Source organism: Barbus barbus, assembly GCF_936440315.1.
Source record: "Barbus barbus genome assembly, chromosome: 36".
Taxonomy (NCBI): domain Eukaryota; kingdom Metazoa; phylum Chordata; class Actinopteri; order Cypriniformes; family Cyprinidae; genus Barbus; species Barbus barbus.
The window spans coordinates 19,160,320-19,179,977 of NC_136714.1; the positions used below are offsets into that span (position 1 = coordinate 19,160,320).

A 19,658-nucleotide genomic window follows, 5' to 3' on the forward strand; every position below is an offset into this window, starting at 1 on the left:
ACTGTAACTGCTAATATGGCCTATAGATTTACATATACCATATAATGTCAAAGTTTTTGTAGGTTTTATAGTTTAAATTGCACACTATTTTAATTGAAAACATACTTAAATGGGATGATTTAAAAAGTAAATTAGTAAAGATTTGTAAACTAATTTTTCACTTTATTTTATTGTCCTATATGAGCAAACAGATTCACATGCTTTAAAGAAATTTTGTATAAATGACATAACTTCAGTGCATTGTTTTACATGTTGTACTATCCTAAAATTGTTAGTTCTTGAATCACATCACTGCATTTCTACAGCACTCTTCTGTTATATACATCTGCAATAGCATGTACAGTAAGTTTGAACTCAAAACACAACCATTTTATCTCTCTAGCAACCCAGACAGGTTTTGTCCATACAGCTACAGTAGCAAGCTTAATCTGTGTAAATTACAGAAACATTACACCTGTATAATTTGGACAGAGTAACCAGAGTCTCTGACCCAACGGAGTGGGACCAAACAGACATTCCCCAAAAAATCCTCTGAACTATTATGTGGGAATCATTACTTTATTAATGTCTTGTGAACTGTAACTAAATTAAAGGACTTAATTTTTCTCTTTATCCGGGCAAAACAAACTGCAACTGTACAAGTGTCAGAACAAGATCGGGGCATTAAAACTATTCATATCCCTAAGACCATAACTGCTGCTCCATTTTTACAGGTATTTCATGAAAATATACACAAAAGTTTGCAATAATTAGAGATTTTGTTGTTGTTTTTGAAGTATCCTATTTATTTTATTAAAATTAAAGTAATATTGTGAAATATTATTACAATACATTTTTTTGGACTATATTTTAATGTGTCATTTATTGCTGTGATGGCAAAGCTGAATTTTTGGCTGCCGGAAATGTAGCTTTGCCATCACTGAATTCTATTAAAAAAGAAAACAGTTATACATTTTTTTTTTATAATATTTCACAATATTAATGTTGTTACTGTAAAAAAACAAACACAGCCTTGGTGAGCATAAGAGACTTATTACAATAACATAAAAAATAATATATATATTTTTTTGCAATTGATAAATATATCTGATAAAATTTCATGTTAGGACTGGTTCAGCAGCCATTAAGAAACTTGCCAAGTAACTCAAAATCCATATTAACTTTATTTTCAGCACCCAGGCCTGACACCCGGACAGAAGCGTTTTCTGTATAATATCACAGAGGCCTACAGTAAAGAGCACATGCGGCAGTTAATATGTCAACACTATATGAATGTATTACACCGCTGTATCAGGACAGGTGAACCATTGCCTCTTATAAGCATATGTACCTGTATTAGCAAGACCTTTCATTACAATGAAATATGTAACACATAATTTAACATACTTCATATTTAGTGCCAGATGCGAATCTAAACGTTAAGCTGCAGATGTCAGCATCAACCCCACAAGAGGAGCCCATGACAAATTATCAAAGTACATCTACGAGCAAGACAAAAGAAAGTGGAAAAAGATCTTCAACCTCAGAGAAAGTCAAGAAAACAACTTTACCTAAAATTGCCAAGCATGAAAGGTAAGAAAATGATGCCACCTATAAAAATGTGTTAAAACACTGTTGAAAGAAATAGCTGTGATCCTAATATTCAACTACTACACACAATGTCCTCTGGATTTGCAAAATCAAACACAATACATTCAAGAAAGAGAAGGACTACATTGCAAAACATGCTTCGTCACGGGGTAGGTTTGATACTTCACAGACTACAAATAGTGTGATATACGGGATTCTTTACAATCCTGATATTATGAACAAGTCGGGTTAATGTTTTGTGCTAAACATTATTCAAAATGTCCAGAATCACATCCATGGGAAGATGACTTTGAATGGGAGGCGACTGAAATGGGCTCTTATCTTGCTGGACACGAGTGGCCTGTCTTTCAACGAATCGGAAGACGACGATGAGGACTTTCTATTCCATAGATAACACATCAATCTATGTTTTATTTGTTATTTATGAAAAATATCTTAACAAGATCAGTCTTAAAACATACCAAACACAAACCAGTTTTAAGTAAAAAGCTGTTCCAGACATTTCAAAATAATCATTTTAATAATGTGCATTTTTTGTTTTCTTATAAAATAAAAACAAAATTACACTGCTTATGTGATGTGGGGTTTTATTTTATGAAAGATGACTTAACATGGGCCTTGAAAAATTAATAGGGCACATAACATATTTAGAAGACTAATTCGCATTAACATTATGCAAATAATGCAGCATTATTGCATCCTCAACAACCATCTGCTGAAACCACAACGCTGACATTCTGGTGACATATAAACAGTATTATATATTACATTAAAATATAGCATAACGTTATGATACAGCATTTGTGACGTTCAGGTGAGAGGGAATGACAAGATTAGCATCCTGAAAGAAGGCAGCTGACAGTATCCGCACTCTTTAAGACTTTTTGTATTCGATTCTCTCGACTTTGACGTCGTCTCCAATGAGCTGATAGACATACGTTACCACTGTAGATGCTTGAATGTCCATCAAAACAAATGATGGTGTGATGTTGCTGTAAAGAGACAATTTAATCACTAATCATCCATGTAATCAGTTGCATATAACATGATGTGGAGGATATAAAAGTAAATGTTATACCTTTCCAGTGCACTATATGCCCCTGTGGCAGATCCAGGGTTAATATAAAATTTATTTTCATTCTCAAAAGCCTCAAATTTGTGTGTGTGACCAGAAATGAGGATATCCACATCCAGCTGCCTCTGAAGCAGTGCCAAGCTCGCCATGTCACCCCACGGGATCACTTGGTGTCCGTGGATCAGACCGATTTTGAACTGCCCCACTGTCACCACCTTCTGCTCTGGATAATTCAAGTTCTGTCATTTAAAACAAGCAATGTGAATGGTTTAAAGAGTGCATGAACAACTATGAAAAACACAAATAGGAGACAAAAGCCAACCTCATCGAAGTCTCCTCTGACAATGTGCACGTCTCCAGCGAGTGTTTTCAGGTAGTCGTAGCTCTCCTTTGTGCAAAGGTTTCCCGTGCAGAGGATGTGCTGAATCTTGCCAGGCACTAGCAACTTCTTGAATTTGGCAGGCAAGGTGTTGCATCGGTGGGGAATGTGAAGGTCACCTAACACAAGGACCAGCTAATGACGAAATAAATCTAGTTAGTGTTCAAGCCTTAGTTGTTGGACAATGAGAGTGAAGGAATAGTGGAGTCGTAAGCAAAGCATTGCTGTCTGAATTAAATCTTTAATTGAAACATTTGGGAGAGAATGTTTTGCCTATCCATTTGGAAGCATTATTGTGTCACATTTTCTTCAGACAGCAATCAAGTCAAAGCTGAGCCAAAGAGAGCTGATTCTAAGACTGTAAACTCTGTTGAACTTGCTGGAGCTAAAACTGTTCCCATACAAGTCTAAAAATGTTCAGTAGAATCAGATCTTTGGCACTATAGAAAACTGATATCCTATGCAATGCACTTTGATTTTTTTCAATAAAAAACACAGTTGAGAATTTGAAAACAACAGGGCTATGTTTGGAATAGCATACTAACATCCTACACTGTGACTGCATCAGAAATCACATCCTTCCCTATAATTTAATGGGCAAAAAACAGAAGAGAAGAGTGGTGTGTCCATAGTATTCAGAAAACAAAAAGCGGAAAGTACCCACATAACAATGCCAAAATGGCAAATTCAGTATGTCTGGATTAAATAAATACTACACATATTCATAATATACAGAACATGCTTTTTTTTTTAAGCTTAAGCATTAAAACAAAAACAAAGGAAGCATTTACTCGGAGAACGTGCCATTTCAGAGACAGCCTCATTATTTCCGCAGAATGTAGTAATATGAAATGCAGTATGCACATTTTATGTATGCAGTATGCAATATTTTGTTATTTGACTGCTTGAAATTATGATATTTGGACACAAAACACAAATTGACCGTTTTTATTTCAAATCCCAAATTTACATTGCAAAGGTGGCAGATAAGAGCTTCTTAAATGCTATGTCTCTGTCTTTACACAGACTGTTTAATGCTGCTCAGACTCAGAGGTGATAAATGCATTACAACTTTATACATTGATTCTAGAGACTGAACAGGCATAATTTAGTCAGGATTTTATTTGGCATTCCATCTTTTTCACTGCATTTTGAGGAGGCACAGAGCCTTAATACCTTAATATCACTGAATGGGACTCGGAATAAATGCAGTACATTAGTATCCCATTCCAAACATAAACCAATATTCTTATGAGACCAGTACGTTTGACCATGTCTCAATGATACTCCATTTACTTTGTGTTTAATATATACCTCACAATGTTTATAAAATATGCATTATGCAAAACACACACAAAAAAGTTCCTATAGAATGCTTACAAACAGGACAATATATTCTCAACATGGTGAGGTGGAAGAGCATTCTTCAATTCTCAATCATTCTGCAAGCTGATAGTTAGATTATGAACTACTTGATGATCACAGAAATTAGTTTCACTTGATGAAGAACACTGTAAACCCAGAGCAATGCAAATAGAAAGCAAGACTGAGGGTGAGAGGATCCAGCAGCCCACAGAAAACAGCAGTGCTAGTCTAAAATTGAGAAAACCATGAGCATGAGAGGTCTGGAGAGGCACTTACTCTGTGACCAGCCTGAATAGGATGCAGAGGTCAGGATGGGGAACAGTGGGTGAGGAAGGGTGTGAGGGAGGGGTTTGTGGATGCATGATCACAACAAAAAACAACATTCAAAAGATGAAAGACAGAAAGAAAACTGAAACAAAGTGATATCAACTGGAAACTCAACATAAATTGGATTAAATGTTAGCTGATTGTGGTTGGTGAATGGATGGCACTTGCAGGCGGTTAGTGTGAAGCTTGGGGTAAGAGCTGCTGAGGCTTCCCATAAGATCATATCACTTTCAAAAGCATTTCAATGACAACGATTCGATATGAAAGCACTATTCAATATAAAACTGATTTGGACCGATATTTATTGTACAAATACATTTTAAAACGTTATTTAGGTTTAAACACCTAACAAACAAGACACTGTGAAATGAATACAATAATAATTTGTTTTGGCTGCACTGCAAATACAAACATTTAATTTGCGTGTAATATAAAGTAAACTAGAATAAGAGTTTTATGTTAGCCACTGAAGGCTAGCAAACTGTTACTGGACTAAGCATTCAGCATTTAACACACTACACCAAGTAGCGCAACACTGAAACGCATAAATAGTTCATATATCAAAGAATATACTTCGATTGTCATTGATTTTGTCTATTTAAAAGATACTGACTGACTCGATAGTGTTGTGAACATGGGCTGAATCACTCGGGCAGCGCTAGCTCGCTGCTGTCATGTGACCCTTCTGTTCTAAAACGCCAGATTTTTGGGAAAGTAGCTTAAATATCTACTTGGACGTATGGTTTTAATAGTAAGTTAAAACGAACGAGTATTTTCTGATAAGAAAACCGGTTCTGATAAATGAACACGTACCATTTTTGTCCAGCTGCGTGTTTGAAACGGAGCTCAAGAAGCTGATGTTGACTCGTAAGGCCAGAAACTCAATGTTGCCAGATCGCGCTAGAAAAACACACAAGCTGGGTAAAAGCTCATTGCTCAAATGGCTTATAAAACGAGCACCTGGCAACACACTTCAGCAAAACGAAAGAACGCCAGCGCCATCTGGCGCCAATCTAAACATTTAATGACTCACTTAAGATGTTCGGTTGTTTATTAAACGTATATAAATGTGTATGTCTGTAACTTAATGTTTTCATTTTTACAATACCGATAAGCCACTTCAATCTGAATCTGAAGTGCGTTTCTGCTTCCAATATAGTCACTGTGTATGTCGTTTATAATGCTGCATTTGAAACGCAAAACTCATTGAGGTGGTTGCAACCCTACATGTTGACTCCAGTGAAGTATAGCCTATTGTTAGGGATTCATTAAAACAATATTTCAAAGAGAGCTAAAACTCATCTCTTCCATCAGCACTTAAAAAATCTTCCTCTGTGCTGCTTTCACTTTTCTTTAATTCTTCCCTGCACTTCTGTTTATTGCTGGCTATATTCCCAATTTGTAAGTCAATGTATTTTGAATATGATGTCATTAATGTCCTGGTATGGTCAGGTGTCCCAATACTTTTGTCCATATAGTGTGGTTTAACTAATTTCTAGTGCCACATAATGGCTATTTTTTTTTTTTTTTAAATGAAGAACATACTGTTCCTAAAACTTCTGGAATTACAAAGTGAATCATGGTTTATTAACTGAACATATCAACACTTACGTTTTAAAACAAGCAGCTTTGTCACAGGCAAATTACTGCAGAAATACTCAAATGGGGACCTTCGAGTTAAAAGGTTGAGAACAACTGTTCTAACCACTGTTGATATCATCCTTTTTGTTTGCTTATCTGTCTCAGCATTCAATGTGATCTTGCCTGTATGCTCCAATGCCTGAGTTTTCCTTACCAGCCCCTGTGACTGAACTTGTGCTCTTGTCTTTATTTATTTATTTAAATATGCTTCAGATGTCCTCTTCTCAGGTAGATTCTACAACCCGAATTCCAGAAATGTTGGGATGTTTTTTAAATTTGAATAAAATGAAAACTAAAAAACTTTCAAATCACATGGGCCAATATTTTCACAATAGAACATAGATAACATAACAAATGTTTAAACTGAGAAATTTTACAATTGTATGCACAAAATGAGCTCATTTCAAATTTGATGCCTGCTACAGGTCTTAAAATAGTTGGGACAGGGGCATGTTTACCATGGTGTAGCATCTCATCTTCTTTTCAAAACAGTTTGAAGATGTCTGGGCATCGAGGTTATGAGTTTCTGGAGTTTTGGTTTTGGAATTTGCTCCCATTCTTTCCTGATATAGGTTTCCAGCTGCTGAAGAGTTTGTGGTCGTCCTTGACGTATTTTTCGTTTAATGATGTGCCAAATGTTCTCTATAGATGAAAGATCTGGACTGCAGACAGGCCAATTCAGCACCCGGACTCTTCTACTACGAAGCCATGCTGTTGTAATAGCTGCAGTATGTGGTTTTGCATTGTCCTGCTAAAATACACAAGGCCTTCCCTGAATAGACATGGTCTGGAGGGGCGCATATGTTGCTCTAAAACCCTTATATACCTTTCAGCATTCATAGTGCCTTCCAAAACATGCAAGCTGCCCATACCGTATGCACTTATGCACCCCCATACCATCAGAGATGCTGGCTTTTGAACTGCACGCTGATAACATGCTGAAAGGTCTCTCTCCTCTTTAGCCCGGAGGACACGGCGTCCGTGATTTCCAACAAGAATGTCAAATTTGGACTCATCTGACCATAAAATACTTTTCCACTTTGAAACAGTCCATTTTAAATGAGCTTTGGCCCACAGGACACGACGGTGCTTCTGGACCATGTTCACATATGGCTTCCTTTTTGCATGATAGAGCTTTAGTTGGTATCTGCAGATGGCACGGCATTCCTGGAAGTATTCCTGGGCCCATTTAGTAATGTCAATGACAGAATCATGCTGATGAGTGATGCATTGTTGTCTGAGGGCCCGAAGACCATGGGCATCAAACAAAGTTCTACGGCCTTGTCCCTTACGCACAAAGATTTCTCCAGTTTCTCTGAAACTTTTGATGATGTTATGCCCTGTAGATGGTGAGATTTGCAACGCCTTTACAATTTGACATTGAAGAACGTTGTTTTTAAAGTATTCCACAATGTTTTTACCCACTCTTTCACAGATTGGAGAGCCTCTGCCCATCTTTACTTCTGAGAGACTCTGCCTCTCTAAGACATCCTTTTTATGTTACAGACCTAATGTCAATTAACTTAATTAATTGCTGTTTTTTATGGCCTTCTGTTGTGTCTGAGTCTGACTATCTTCACAGTCATGGGTGCATTAAGATAACAATGCTGGCTTTCTTCAGTGTCTTTGCACCAGTTAATAATTTCCTAGAATTTTGAATGAATTTCATTGAGAATGCTGGTTACTGATAGTTGAAAATACCATGCATGAAAATAGTTAATCGAAAGTAATATATATATATATATATGTACTGCATATTTGAACTTTCTGATCTCATAACATGCCACTGATAAACATTTGAGGACTGCATTTAGTGTACACTTCATGAAATTATATGAGTTTTTGGTGCCTCAAATATTCTAAATACACATTCACTTTGTTTTTCAAACTTTCAGACAATCCATGTCTTCAGTTCCAGTTTTACAGATAAATTTAATGTTGACCTGTAGTGTACAAGCTGGAGAGGTAACAGGTAAACTTGTTTCATTTAACAACCAAACATGATTTCTTTCAAATTGGTCAAAACAGTGGTCACAGAACTACACTGACACTGATTCACACACTGTAAAAAAAAAAAGAAAAAAAAGTGCGTATCAAGATGAATCTTATCAAGGCTAATTATGTGTAGATTATAAATATTCCTAATATAAAAATTTATACAGTATTAATTTGAACATAGCCTACTTTTCGCAGGATCCATGGTCAGAAAGTTGTTGAAATGACTTCAGCTTAACGGCTTTTAACAGACTTTGCAAGACTTTATAGTCTTTCTACAGTTTAAAACAAAACTGTAATCTAAAAAGGCTGAAAGTCGAAGTCACTTTAACAATTTTATCTTCTTGCAGAATTGGAATGTAAAAATGGGCTGGGGGTCTCGATTGTGACATCATTAATGATGATACGATGCGTTCTATTCACTTGGCCTACTGGGGGGTTGGGGGGGCGGGCTTTCACATTGAGAAAAAAGAGTACTTTGCTTTGAAGAGAAATGAGAAGCGTTTAAAAGCTTTGGTTATAGATTAAGTGTGACACTATTGCCATCATATGTCATAACTGTAAAAATAGGTGTTTCATTAAGTATACAGTTCTAAAGTAGTTTTCATTGTCTATTACTCTGTGACATGTGGCCATAAAGAATGTACATTACTAATCAGTTCTCTCAACATTTTACAGAATTACAGGATCATCTTCTGCTTCAGCTTCTCTTTGACTGACAGCTAGAACATGAGTGTTTTAGAAGAAAACAGAGCCAATTACCAGTCCAAAACAGGTATATTTGGGTGAAAAGACGATGCTACATACAGCCAGGTGCAAAGGATAAGTGGTGAAAGAGAGCAAAACACATGGCTAATAGCAGGGCAACCAAATAACAATTCAAACTGAGGATTCTGACACCAAGAGGGCAGAAGAACATAACAGAGGAACAACAAAAACAAGCTGATGTGGCCATACTGTTATTGAATGGATGCTCAAGCAGCACTATTAGTTTTGGTTGGTTGGAGTGAATTTGGACTGAATTAATTTTAAATGATCCAAGAGAGTGTAGATAAGAGGACTTTGACTAAGTTATGATTTCATAAGATCCTCAGTATGAGCTCTTAACAGATGTTAACTATAAGCTGTCAGCTATTGGAACCTATCAATACATTTTTTTTGGTCTTTTGACACAGTTGTAAATAAACAAAAGCATTTTAAAAAACAAATTATTATAATTAATAAATTGTATAAAACATATAAAACCTAAAAACAATGTGGAAACTTACATCGACCTGACATTTATTATATGTACTTAAACACGATGATTTTGAAATATTAATGGGAATGAAATTATTTTGGATGAAAATGTTTGCTTTTGTGTTTCGCCGCTAGGTGTCAGTGCAACATAAGGAAAAATGATGATAATGAAAACCACTGACAGGACATTTGAAAGCCAACATAATAAACACAGTAAACCACAGTGAAAAATACAAGCATATGATTAGTTTGATTTTGACATAAACCTTTAATTACTGAGATTATAGTATTTTTGTAAAAGTATTTTTGACAACTTTTCCATGTACCAACTAAAAACTAATCCTTTATGTTTAATTTGCTTAGTTATTCTATATTTTACTTCATTAGGATACATGTTGATACATGCTGTAAATGCTGAATTAACGTTAATACGTCTATTTATATAAGATTTGCTTTGCTAAAAATGCATTTTGTCTTTATACCACACCATAGTCATGCTTAGTTTTGGCTTTTATTTATGCATATTATGCCAAAAAGACATTTTGAATAATTTTAAAGAACCAAACAGTTGTTGGTACCCACTGACTTCCATAGGGAAAGAAATACTATGACCTACTAACTGATGATCAGCATTCATCAACATATCTTCTTTTTTGATAAACATATAAAACTCATACAGGTTTGGAGTGACATGAGGGAGAGTAAATGAACATTTTCATTTTTGGGTGAACTATTCCTTTTGCTAATACACAAACTCGCTGCCCCTAAACCAGTTGATACCCTTCTCAGTTTGGTGGGCATGAAATAACTCAGTGGAAACACCTTGAATGCCCTTTCCTGATTAGAGATGAGGTGATGCTCCAGAACATCAAAGAAAGCAAACATCTCATTCTCTAAGAGTATAATTGCTTCCATTGCTTGCCAAGCTCTTAATTCCCTTAAGAGCTGACAATAAGAGTTTAATTTAAGTCTCTCAACCTTAAAACACTGACTCATCAACCACGGTGTAGGCCTGTGGTGAGGAAACCCCAAAACAGGTGGTTAAAGACAGAACAGTGTGAACCAAGGTTTTCATAACAATAACAGAGTATAAATTATTTTATATTTTTTTCTAAAATATAAAAAATCTCTGCAAAAACATTTATGCAATCATTTATTATTCATATTTATAATTTATATACAAGCTTTTATTCTTTTATTTATTTTTTTGGAAAAACTTTGTTGCTTACCAAAATGGATAAAAAAAAAAAAAAAAAATTGAATCATGAAAGTTTTACTATAGGGTATTTGATTAATTTTAGTTGTTTGACCTCATAGTGTTACTGTGTGTTCAAGGAAAACAAAAAGATAAGCAGCTAGGTCTGTCTCTCTCCTTTATAATGTCTCTTAAATGTCTTGGTAAATACAAAATTACAATATATCAAATTTATATATTTAAAATTTGTTTAGCTTGTTCAGATCTTTAATCCCCAAAGAGATTCAAAGCCTCTCTCTGGATTTATTGTGTGTGTGGCTTCATGACATACAAATACTTTTATTTATGTATGCATATTTTTATTTATTTTCGAAGTTCTTCTATTTTGTTCGAGCCCACCATCACTTTGGCATTGACTGACATATGACCCCCATTTGCCTCAGCATACATATTTATGAATTTTCACATAGATTTCTTTTACAGATCACTCTTCTTTGCATTAAAAAATGTAAAACAAATGTAATGTAAAACATTTGTTAAATTTTTTTATTTTTTAATGGGAGCTGAAGGATGAAAGTGCCGTAAAAGTAAATGGGACTTTTGAGCTATATTTCAATTCTTCAAAATTCACATGATAGCTTTGTGTGACCAACAGACCACATTATTGAATAAAAATGCTCCACTTCAGTAGATTGTTACGGCTTTTCCTGGATCATTCATTCACGAACAAATCATTTAGACAATATAAACTGGATCAATCATTTGGGTTTATAATGACATGATGATGAACAAATGGTAACAGGATATTCATTTTTGGGTACACTCCTCACATTATGTTTCCTAAAAAGAACTGAAAAGCATTTAGTTAATCAAAACTGTGGATTTTAAAGCCATACATTTTGATTTATATGTTTAACAAAGCAAAACCAAAACTGGTGTACTCCCTGCACTACATGTACAGGTAGTCACTGCATTACAGTCACATTTCAGCATGAATTGGTTTACATAGAGGGGTTGATTAGTAATTATTTTTTTAATGTGTGCCTTACTGTCAGGCTAGAGCAGCCATGCCTCCTCAATACCCTTTCAGAATGCCATGGTTGGGGGTCTGGGATGCTGGGTGTTTGATTGACATTAGATCTGTTTGGGAATCCACGTTGCTGAAAGGCCATGTCGTTTAGGAATTCCAAATGTCAAGCACCTCTCTGAAGTTTGAGCAGTGGGTGGGGACCAGAAAAGCAGTTTCTCATCGACAATTTATGTCACCACCGACATTTAGTTAAAATCTCTGTGAGAATTATTATAATTTTTTTCACAGCTGTTTGTGGTGAAAGAATAGGAATGATTCTGACGAATGGTGGTTGTGAAGGATTTACAGTATGGATTAAACTGTAAATATATATTTAAAAATTGTGGTTACAATTTCTCCGATTTTTTCCACTATCGTCAGCGCTAAGCACCCACAAGTAGTTTCCTGATTGCTTAAGTGAATGACATCAAATTGTTAGTCAAGCCCAGCACTTTCTGAAACACTGTGTGTGCATGAGAGAAAGTGATTTTTCAGTTTTTAGTCAGCGTTCCTTCATAACATTTCTTTGATCCACAACAGGGGCGTTTCTCAAAAAAAAGAAAAGAAAAAAAAGGTACTAAATGTTTAAAAAAAATCCCGTCCCACCTCTCTCCCACTTCTCTTCTTGTCTACAATAGTGTCATATTCTAATAAAAGTCAAAAACACCAAAAATAAATCTAAAAAAGTAAAAGCATACATTTGAGACTTGGTTTCAGTACAAGATAGGATCTCATAGTCCTACAGTTAACACAGTATAGCCTACATAAACAAAATTAAACAATAAGTGTTGGTTGGTTGATGTTAGTAGCTATACGACAAATGATGTTCCATAAGCCTTTGGACTTTTGTACTTGTATGCTTTAATATATACGGATAAGTTATTTGAGCTATTGAAGCCAAGAGTTTAAATAAAAGTAATTATCCAACTGTTAATAGCATCACCTAATCGCTCACTGTATTCATGAGACAGAGGAAACTGGAAAGAAAAAATATTCAAAACGTTTTGACAATAGACTGCAAGCTCTCATTCAGATCTGCCTCCTTCCAATCAACAACCAATAGATAGAATCAAAGCCATGCCCTATTTTTAATTTTTTGTTTCACTTGAATACAAAGATCTGTCAAAGACTGAACAAACTGGTCTTGTCCAACTAAAAATGAACCAAGAACCAGGAGTAATATAATTCACAAAGGTTTAGTGTTCTCCAAAAAATCACAATAATGACTAAGCTCATATTAGACAACCTCTCTTTATTTTAATGCCAAAAAATTATAAACAGCTACATACTAAGGTACCATCACTCAACAAACACTGTTCTATTTTAATCAAGTGCAGATCTGAGAAGCAGATCTAGATGTTTCAGTTTTTACTGTCAGTCATTTTCCATTTCTGGCTTGAGGGCATAACAAGCAATTTCATATCGGTTTCCTTTCATGATACTGACTCTTGTGCAGTGTACTTGACGTGGACAAGTAATGCAATCAACAGGAATAACAGTTGTCATGGGAACCTCATTCGAACTCAAGAAAGATAATAGTCAGAGATTTCATGTGTTTTGATATACCGACTATAATAGACTGATTAAAAAGTGACTGATGAATTTTCGTCAGTAAACAAAGTCGTATTTATTAAATTCTCATATACTGTGGACATTCTAAAGCCCCATTTAGGAAGTGTGGTGAAAAGTATATGTGGTGTGGAAAAATGACATGCATTTTAAGCTGTGCTTTGACACATATGAAAAACCCTCAAGAATTTTGTACACTTGTGGAAGGAGCCTATTGCTGTTCCGAACCCAGAAATCCAAAGACGACAAGAAAATTGGTTTAATGGTTTCAAAAGCCTCGATTAGCTTGCCTCAAATCTCATCCCAAATTCCCAAACTCAATTCCACAAACATTCGTCTTACCATCTGCATTCATTCTCTGCAAACCTAAGAACTGACTCTATGTGTGCTCACTGATTTAAGATTCATGGTCTGGGTTATCTCCGTCCATCTCATGCCAATAAACACATCTCTTATTTTCATTCTCTATTTTCCCCTTCACTGAGCTAAACAGGCACTGCAATCTTTCCTTTCCATTTGGAAGATTTACATGAGAGTGCATTGTGATCAATGCATATAAGATTTTACAATTTGCATTCTTTTACATGATATACCTGAGAATGTTTATAGATTGCAATATCCACTACAGTTTACACCAATGAGGTTGACTAATATAAAAAACACTTGCAAAACTCGTATTGAATGATTATATTTTAAACTTATTTTTGTTCAATATAATTTAGGTATATGGCAGAACCCCTCCTCTGCAGGCTTAAAAATATTTCATTCAATGTACATCAAGAAATTACATTTTTCCCCAATAGATACATTTTTATTTAATTCATTTGAAAGGGCTTTTATAGCTTTATGCTCTGTAATGCCAGTAAGTCTGAGTCATATACTGTATAAAGTTTGTTTGTTGACAGTGTGATTTCAAGCAAGTATAAATTGTGTCTGCAGTTTTAAACTAAATTACAGGTCTTTTGTTTTACTCATATTGTTTATTGCCATGAATCCAAGCAGCGGTTTGTGACAATTCACTTAACTTGCCCACTCAGTTCTTACTGCAGACCGAAGAAAACAGAACATAGGTTTGGTATACGCCTATTTGTGGACAGATGCTACTTGATTCGTTCCAAAATGTGACTGCAAACTTTGCACAGACGAAATGCATACATCTATACACATATTTGCATTAATCTGCAATGTTATTTAATATCTAATATCTGCAGATCATTTCAAAATTAATTTTTTTTGCATGATGTTTCTCATATATTAAAAATACTACAGATCCATCAGAATCCTAATGCCTTACCAAAAATGCTGTTTATTTTTAAAGAGCACAGTATAAATGAACACAATATATTATATGCATAGTCAGTGTAAACTCTTAACAGTGTAAACCAGAACAGAAACAGGCATGTAATATATCAAAACATATACTTGGACAACAAATATGTTCCCAAAAAGGCAAAAAGCAACATAATGTAAATAGAAGTGGATTTCTCACTGCACTCATTAATATTCACTCATAATAATGTTGGAATATTAGTGGAACAGGTACTTTTATGACTTTGATGCAGTATTCATAAGGGTGAAGGTTTTCAGAAATCATATCCCTTATTCATAATTATTCATTATGCAGATAGGCGTATTAGAGATAAATGAATGGGTGACAACAACTGACTTGTTAGCAGATTTAATTAATTATTTGGCTATGATTGGGCATTTTTTGGAATAAATTGAAAGGATAACTAGTAAGTTTATGTATAAACACAGAGGTTCTGGTCAGGATAATTAAAGTGATATGCAACTTATCATTCATCAATTAAATTGTTTGGAAATCAACTAATTGCGCATACAGTACAAAAAAAACAACAACAATTAATTAGTTTGAGTCTAATCATGATGTCAAGGGTAACTGTCAAAAGCTTTGATTTAATGTGGGTATAAGATACACAATATTGCTACTATATTGTCATATTTTAGAAGCTGAACGGATCCCAGACTTACACTGTCTCCTTCTCAGAAACAGCAGAGAGTTTGAGTCTTTCCTTCTCTTCTTTTTCTTCTGCTTCTCTTATATCTCTTGCTTCTCCTTCCACATGGTATCCCACCATCAGCTGATACACCATCACACCGAACATAGCACCAATGAATGGGGCAAAGATGGGTACAAAGGACCAGTAAGAGTTTGCTCTGTGGTAGATGGAACATACATCGATGTTAGAGATGATCTCAATACTAAAATGGATGGCAAAACTGTATCCAGTAAAGCAAATGTGACTTACGAGAACACCTCTGAACCCCATCCAGCAAGTGCGGTGAAGATCCGAGGTCCCAAATCTCTGGCTGGGTTTACAGCATAACCTGAGTTAAAACCCATGGACTGACCAATCACTAGAACTACAAAGCCCACAGTAAAGGCCTCCAGTCCTTGTGGAATGGGGTTATTGTAAGGGTCGACAATGGCGAGGATACAAACTATGAGAGCTGCCGTGCCAATCATCTGTGAAAAATATTGGTTAGTTCACCCTCATATTGTTCTAAAACGTTGATATTCTGAAGACGTTTCAACAGTTTTTGTCCACAACAATGAAAGTCAATGGGGTCCAAAACAACACTTTCATTGTATGGACAAACAACACTGGGACATTCTTAAAAATATCTTCAATGAATGCCAAATTTTGTTGTCTTACCTGATCAAAGAAGCCATTGAGTAAAGTTAGGTGTTTAGAAGGGTATGTAGCAAAGATTCCAGCTGTTGCATTGTCCCCTACAACAACTAGAGAACCGTGTCCATAGTCCCAAATTGCATCTACAAAACATCAAGTGAACATAAAGTGGGGAAACACTCTTTTAGATCTTCAAAAGCTCCCAGTTCACAACCACAGTTCTCATAAACTGAGTTTCAATTTTGGCTTCAACAGACTGACCCAGGATGTGGACTGAGAAAAATGTGGATTATTGACCACCAAAATGAAGTCCTAAAACTCACCAATATACATGCCAAATATTATTCCTGAGCCAAGAAAAGCCCCCAGAGTCTGGGCCAGGAAGTACACAGGAAATTTCCTCCAGGGCTCTCTCCCCAACAAACAAAGGGAAAAGGTCACAGTAGGGTTTATGTGACCTCCTACAAAACACAAATGTGTAAGTTGAATGGTACATTTGAAATGAGATCTTCACAGAACACAATAAAAAGTTTATACCATAAATAATCAGTTTACATTTTTGTGGCTGGTTTGTCACATGCTGATTAAGTCTAAACCAGGATTAAACTTCAAAACATTTAACTTAAACTTTTTGATAACCTTTTTAGTCATGGATTAGGCTTAATCTATGTCTGGGAGCTTTGTTTTTCAACCATCTGCCACTTCCTTCTTGTCCAAGACTTTACTTATAGCCCAAACACTCATTTATTTGCAGTATTTCTCTGTTTTAAATGTTAAAGTGAAAACTGCCATTTGATATTGTCTGATACGGTTTTTCATCAAAAGCCTCCAGGTACAGTACATCCATCGAGTGAACTTTAACCATGAGGCAACCCTTAATTCCAGCCAATAATATCTGGAAATAAAATGTTCTAAAAGTAGGAAAGATTGTAGTGTAATTTACCAGTTTAAATCCATCTGGTAAATGTTTGGGCAAACGTTTTAATATCTGGTTCTGATCTGTATGTGACTCACTGAAGTGAAATGCCACATCTGAAATTTTAAATTTCCTGTGTTCTCCCAGGAAAAGAAAAAAAAGACAGTTTTAAGAAGCTTATGATCAGCGTTACCTGAGACTTGCCCACAAACTAGGATTCCCAATGTAGCAGCGAACCCAAAAGCAAAATTCACCGTTAGAAACATTCCATGAGAACCTCCGCTTAGAATCAACTGGGCGACAGCACCACATCCAAACATCTAGAAATAGAGAAATTAAGAATAGAAATCCAATTAACCAACTGCTTAACTCGCGGCTCGCTCTAGATTAAATAACTGGAATTTTCATCAAATAAATCTCATTGAATGATTGCGGGTTTTGGTTTGACGTATTATGATTCTCAGAGCTAGACATCCTTGGCTTCATATAGCAGTTTTTTGTTGTAGGACTGCATTTGAAGAATGTGAAACGTTATGGGCACCATGTGGATTTGATAGATAGTGTGTGTATGACTGTGTGTGTGTACTTGCTCTCTCTCCCATTGTGTGATGCCCTCTAGCCTGTCTGTGTTTGCCAGCCGTTATTGAGCCGCACGATCAGCCTCTGGATGGGGGGTTCGCAGACCGCACAGTACCATCAGAAAACAACAGAAGGGCATTGGGGAAGCTCTATATTTCTCCAGATATTGCTACTCTAGAGTCTTAGTTTCCATTGAAAACAGATGATGAGATATGGTTTAACCTGTGGTCCCCCTGCGGTGTGTCAAATTTACACCGGATATGGGCTGTCTTGAATTCTGGATTATAGACCCTGTTGTGCCTAGTACCTGTTGTTTGTGCTTACCTGCTAATTGTGTTGTATAAGCTACTTAGACTTTACAAAATGTCAAAATACAAAGTACACCAATACAAGATGTGTTTACCAGGGATGACATGGGATATTTCATTAATTCAAAGATAGCTAGTAATGTTTGTAATGTTCTGTTGAAGTGAAAATTAGTCTTGGTAGCAAGAACTTTTCTCTTGAGGTTTAGCAGAGGAGCAACAAATTAACAGCTATAATCGGAGGCATCTGACACTAAAAAACTATATTTTCTATCACTATTTATTAGTTGTGTTCACCCATGTTGTGACCATTCTGGTTGACCAATTAATATTACATTAGAACTCTTATTGTTTAGAGCCTGTTTGCTTGTGTTTAAACAGCTTCAGTGATAAAGTATGTTAGTTACATGAACACAATTCCAGTGTCTTCATTTCACTTAAGAATATACCTAAAATATGAAATGGCCTACTCTACAGTGTCAGAAACGTTAGTAAAGCAGCTACTCAGCAGAATTCAAGTCCAATTATGTCATCTCACAATGTGCTCGGCAAAGGAGACATTCATTGAATTCCATGTTTTAATAGCTATTATTAGCAAATGCTGAGAAAAACATGTTCTTATTAAAAGAGGGAAACATTAAAAAAAGTGTATGTACTTTTCATAAGGATGGGTATAAAGAACACAAAAAACCTCTCTAAGCGAATCATTTGCAAAATTAGGGGACAAAATATCCCTCAGGTGTAGCTGGAATGGAAATTGTTGCCTTTTCAGCAGATGAAAGCATCTAGATTATGTTTGATATCTTGTATACATGCATTCATTCCACATTTCATCAAACATAGACAGTAAATCACTCTTTGCATCATTAGTGATATACCATCCATACATCAAGCTAAGTACAATCAAAAGTACTACTATTACTATTTCACAAACTAATTAATTAAACTGACATTACTGATTTTTTAAACATGGAACAGCCTATTGTATATATTAAGGTTCCAAAAAATTTGAAAACAATATTATAGAAAATGTCTCCATGAACACAAACATGTGTGCAAACCACAACAGCTGCAAATCATACAGTATTTAGACTAAATCTTTTAATCACTACTCCTCTGAATTGTTCAGAAACATTCCCACTAACTAAATCTGACTGCATAGCTGAAATCGGTTTGTCTCATCACTAACTCATCGATGACAAAAACAACAGAAATGTCTCACCACTAGAATGAGAGTGCCAAGGCATTCTGCCAGTGCCTGTCGTATCAGCACATTCCGAACCTGAAAGATCCGAGCCATCTTTTCCAGAATCACCTTCTGTCTTCCCATAATGTCTTAAAATAGTTTAAAGATGATGATTAAAGAGTGTTTTAATTGTGATGATGATGATGGACAGACTGCCGATACTGGGTAAGTGTTCTTGTACAATTTTTCCAGCTGAGTTCGGGCCCTATATATGCTTCTGAATGTCCCGCCCTCTGTCAATAAAAAACCAAAAACAGCATTCCTACAACTTTTTCCCTCCCTCCATCTCTACCTCTTCCCATTGCAATTTTTTTTTCTTTTTTTCATGTCTGACTTCTTTGTTATGAATGTGTGTGTGATGACTGGGAGGAAGTGATTCTTCTGCTTCAAATACAGTATATATAATTCTGGTTCTGAATGGCCCTCTAGGGTTTGGTGAACAAGAATCTGTATTGTTTCCGCTAGTACTATTTCTTCACTGTGTGGATCATAGCCTCATAGGCAGTGACTGGAA

General features: G+C 35.6%; 2 protein-coding genes and 1 pseudogene across 3 annotated transcripts; 1 reads left to right on the forward strand and 2 right to left on the reverse strand.

Annotated features, from left to right (window-relative positions):
• Positions 1-158: 158 nt before the first annotated feature.
• On the reverse strand, positions 159-5,633 carry LOC306855701 (vacuolar protein sorting-associated protein 29). The gene is made up of 4 exons (XM_079394513.1): positions 5,550-5,633; positions 2,988-3,179; positions 2,669-2,904; positions 159-2,582 (listed from the first exon to the last, which is right to left on the reverse strand). Exons 1-4 carry the CDS (start codon positions 5,550-5,552, stop codon positions 2,465-2,467), a joined length of 549 nt encoding a protein of 182 aa, XP_079250639.1. The 5' UTR covers positions 5,553-5,633; the 3' UTR covers positions 159-2,464.
• LOC306855985 lies at positions 1,170-1,984 on the forward strand (annotated as a pseudogene). Its single transcript has 2 exons — positions 1,170-1,368; positions 1,856-1,984. The product of its transcript is annotated as an uncharacterized misc_RNA (transcript).
• Positions 5,634-14,731: 9,098 nt separating the features above from the next.
• LOC306855777 (aquaporin-3-like) lies at positions 14,732-19,325 on the reverse strand. Its single transcript, XM_079394650.1, has 6 exons — positions 19,121-19,325; positions 17,208-17,334; positions 16,422-16,559; positions 16,123-16,241; positions 15,715-15,932; positions 14,732-15,622 (listed from the first exon to the last, which is right to left on the reverse strand). The coding sequence occupies exons 1-6, from the start codon at positions 19,226-19,228 to the stop codon at positions 15,433-15,435; spliced, it is 900 nt and encodes a 299-aa protein (XP_079250776.1). The 5' UTR covers positions 19,229-19,325; the 3' UTR covers positions 14,732-15,432.
• Between the last annotated feature and the right edge of the window lie 333 nt (positions 19,326-19,658).

Coding starts and splice junctions, on each gene's coding strand:
- LOC306855777 (XM_079394650.1), bottom strand. CDS start 19,228: ATGGGAAGACAGAAGGTGATTCTGGAAAAGATGGCTCGGATCTTTCAG. Junction 16,560..17,207: donor AGTTTGTGGGCAAGTCTCAG/GTAACGCTGATC, acceptor TGTGTTTTGTAG/GAGGTCACATAAACCCTACT. Junction 15,623..15,714: donor TGGGGTTCAGAGGTGTTCTC/GTAAGTCACATT, acceptor CATCTACCACAG/AGCAAACTCTTACTGGTCCT.
- LOC306855701 (XM_079394513.1), bottom strand. Junction 2,905..2,987: donor TCAGAGGAGACTTCGATGAG/GTTGGCTTTTGT, acceptor TTTAAATGACAG/AACTTGAATTATCCAGAGCA. Junction 2,583..2,668: donor GCATATAGTGCACTGGAAAG/GTATAACATTTA, acceptor GTCTCTTTACAG/CAACATCACACCATCATTTG.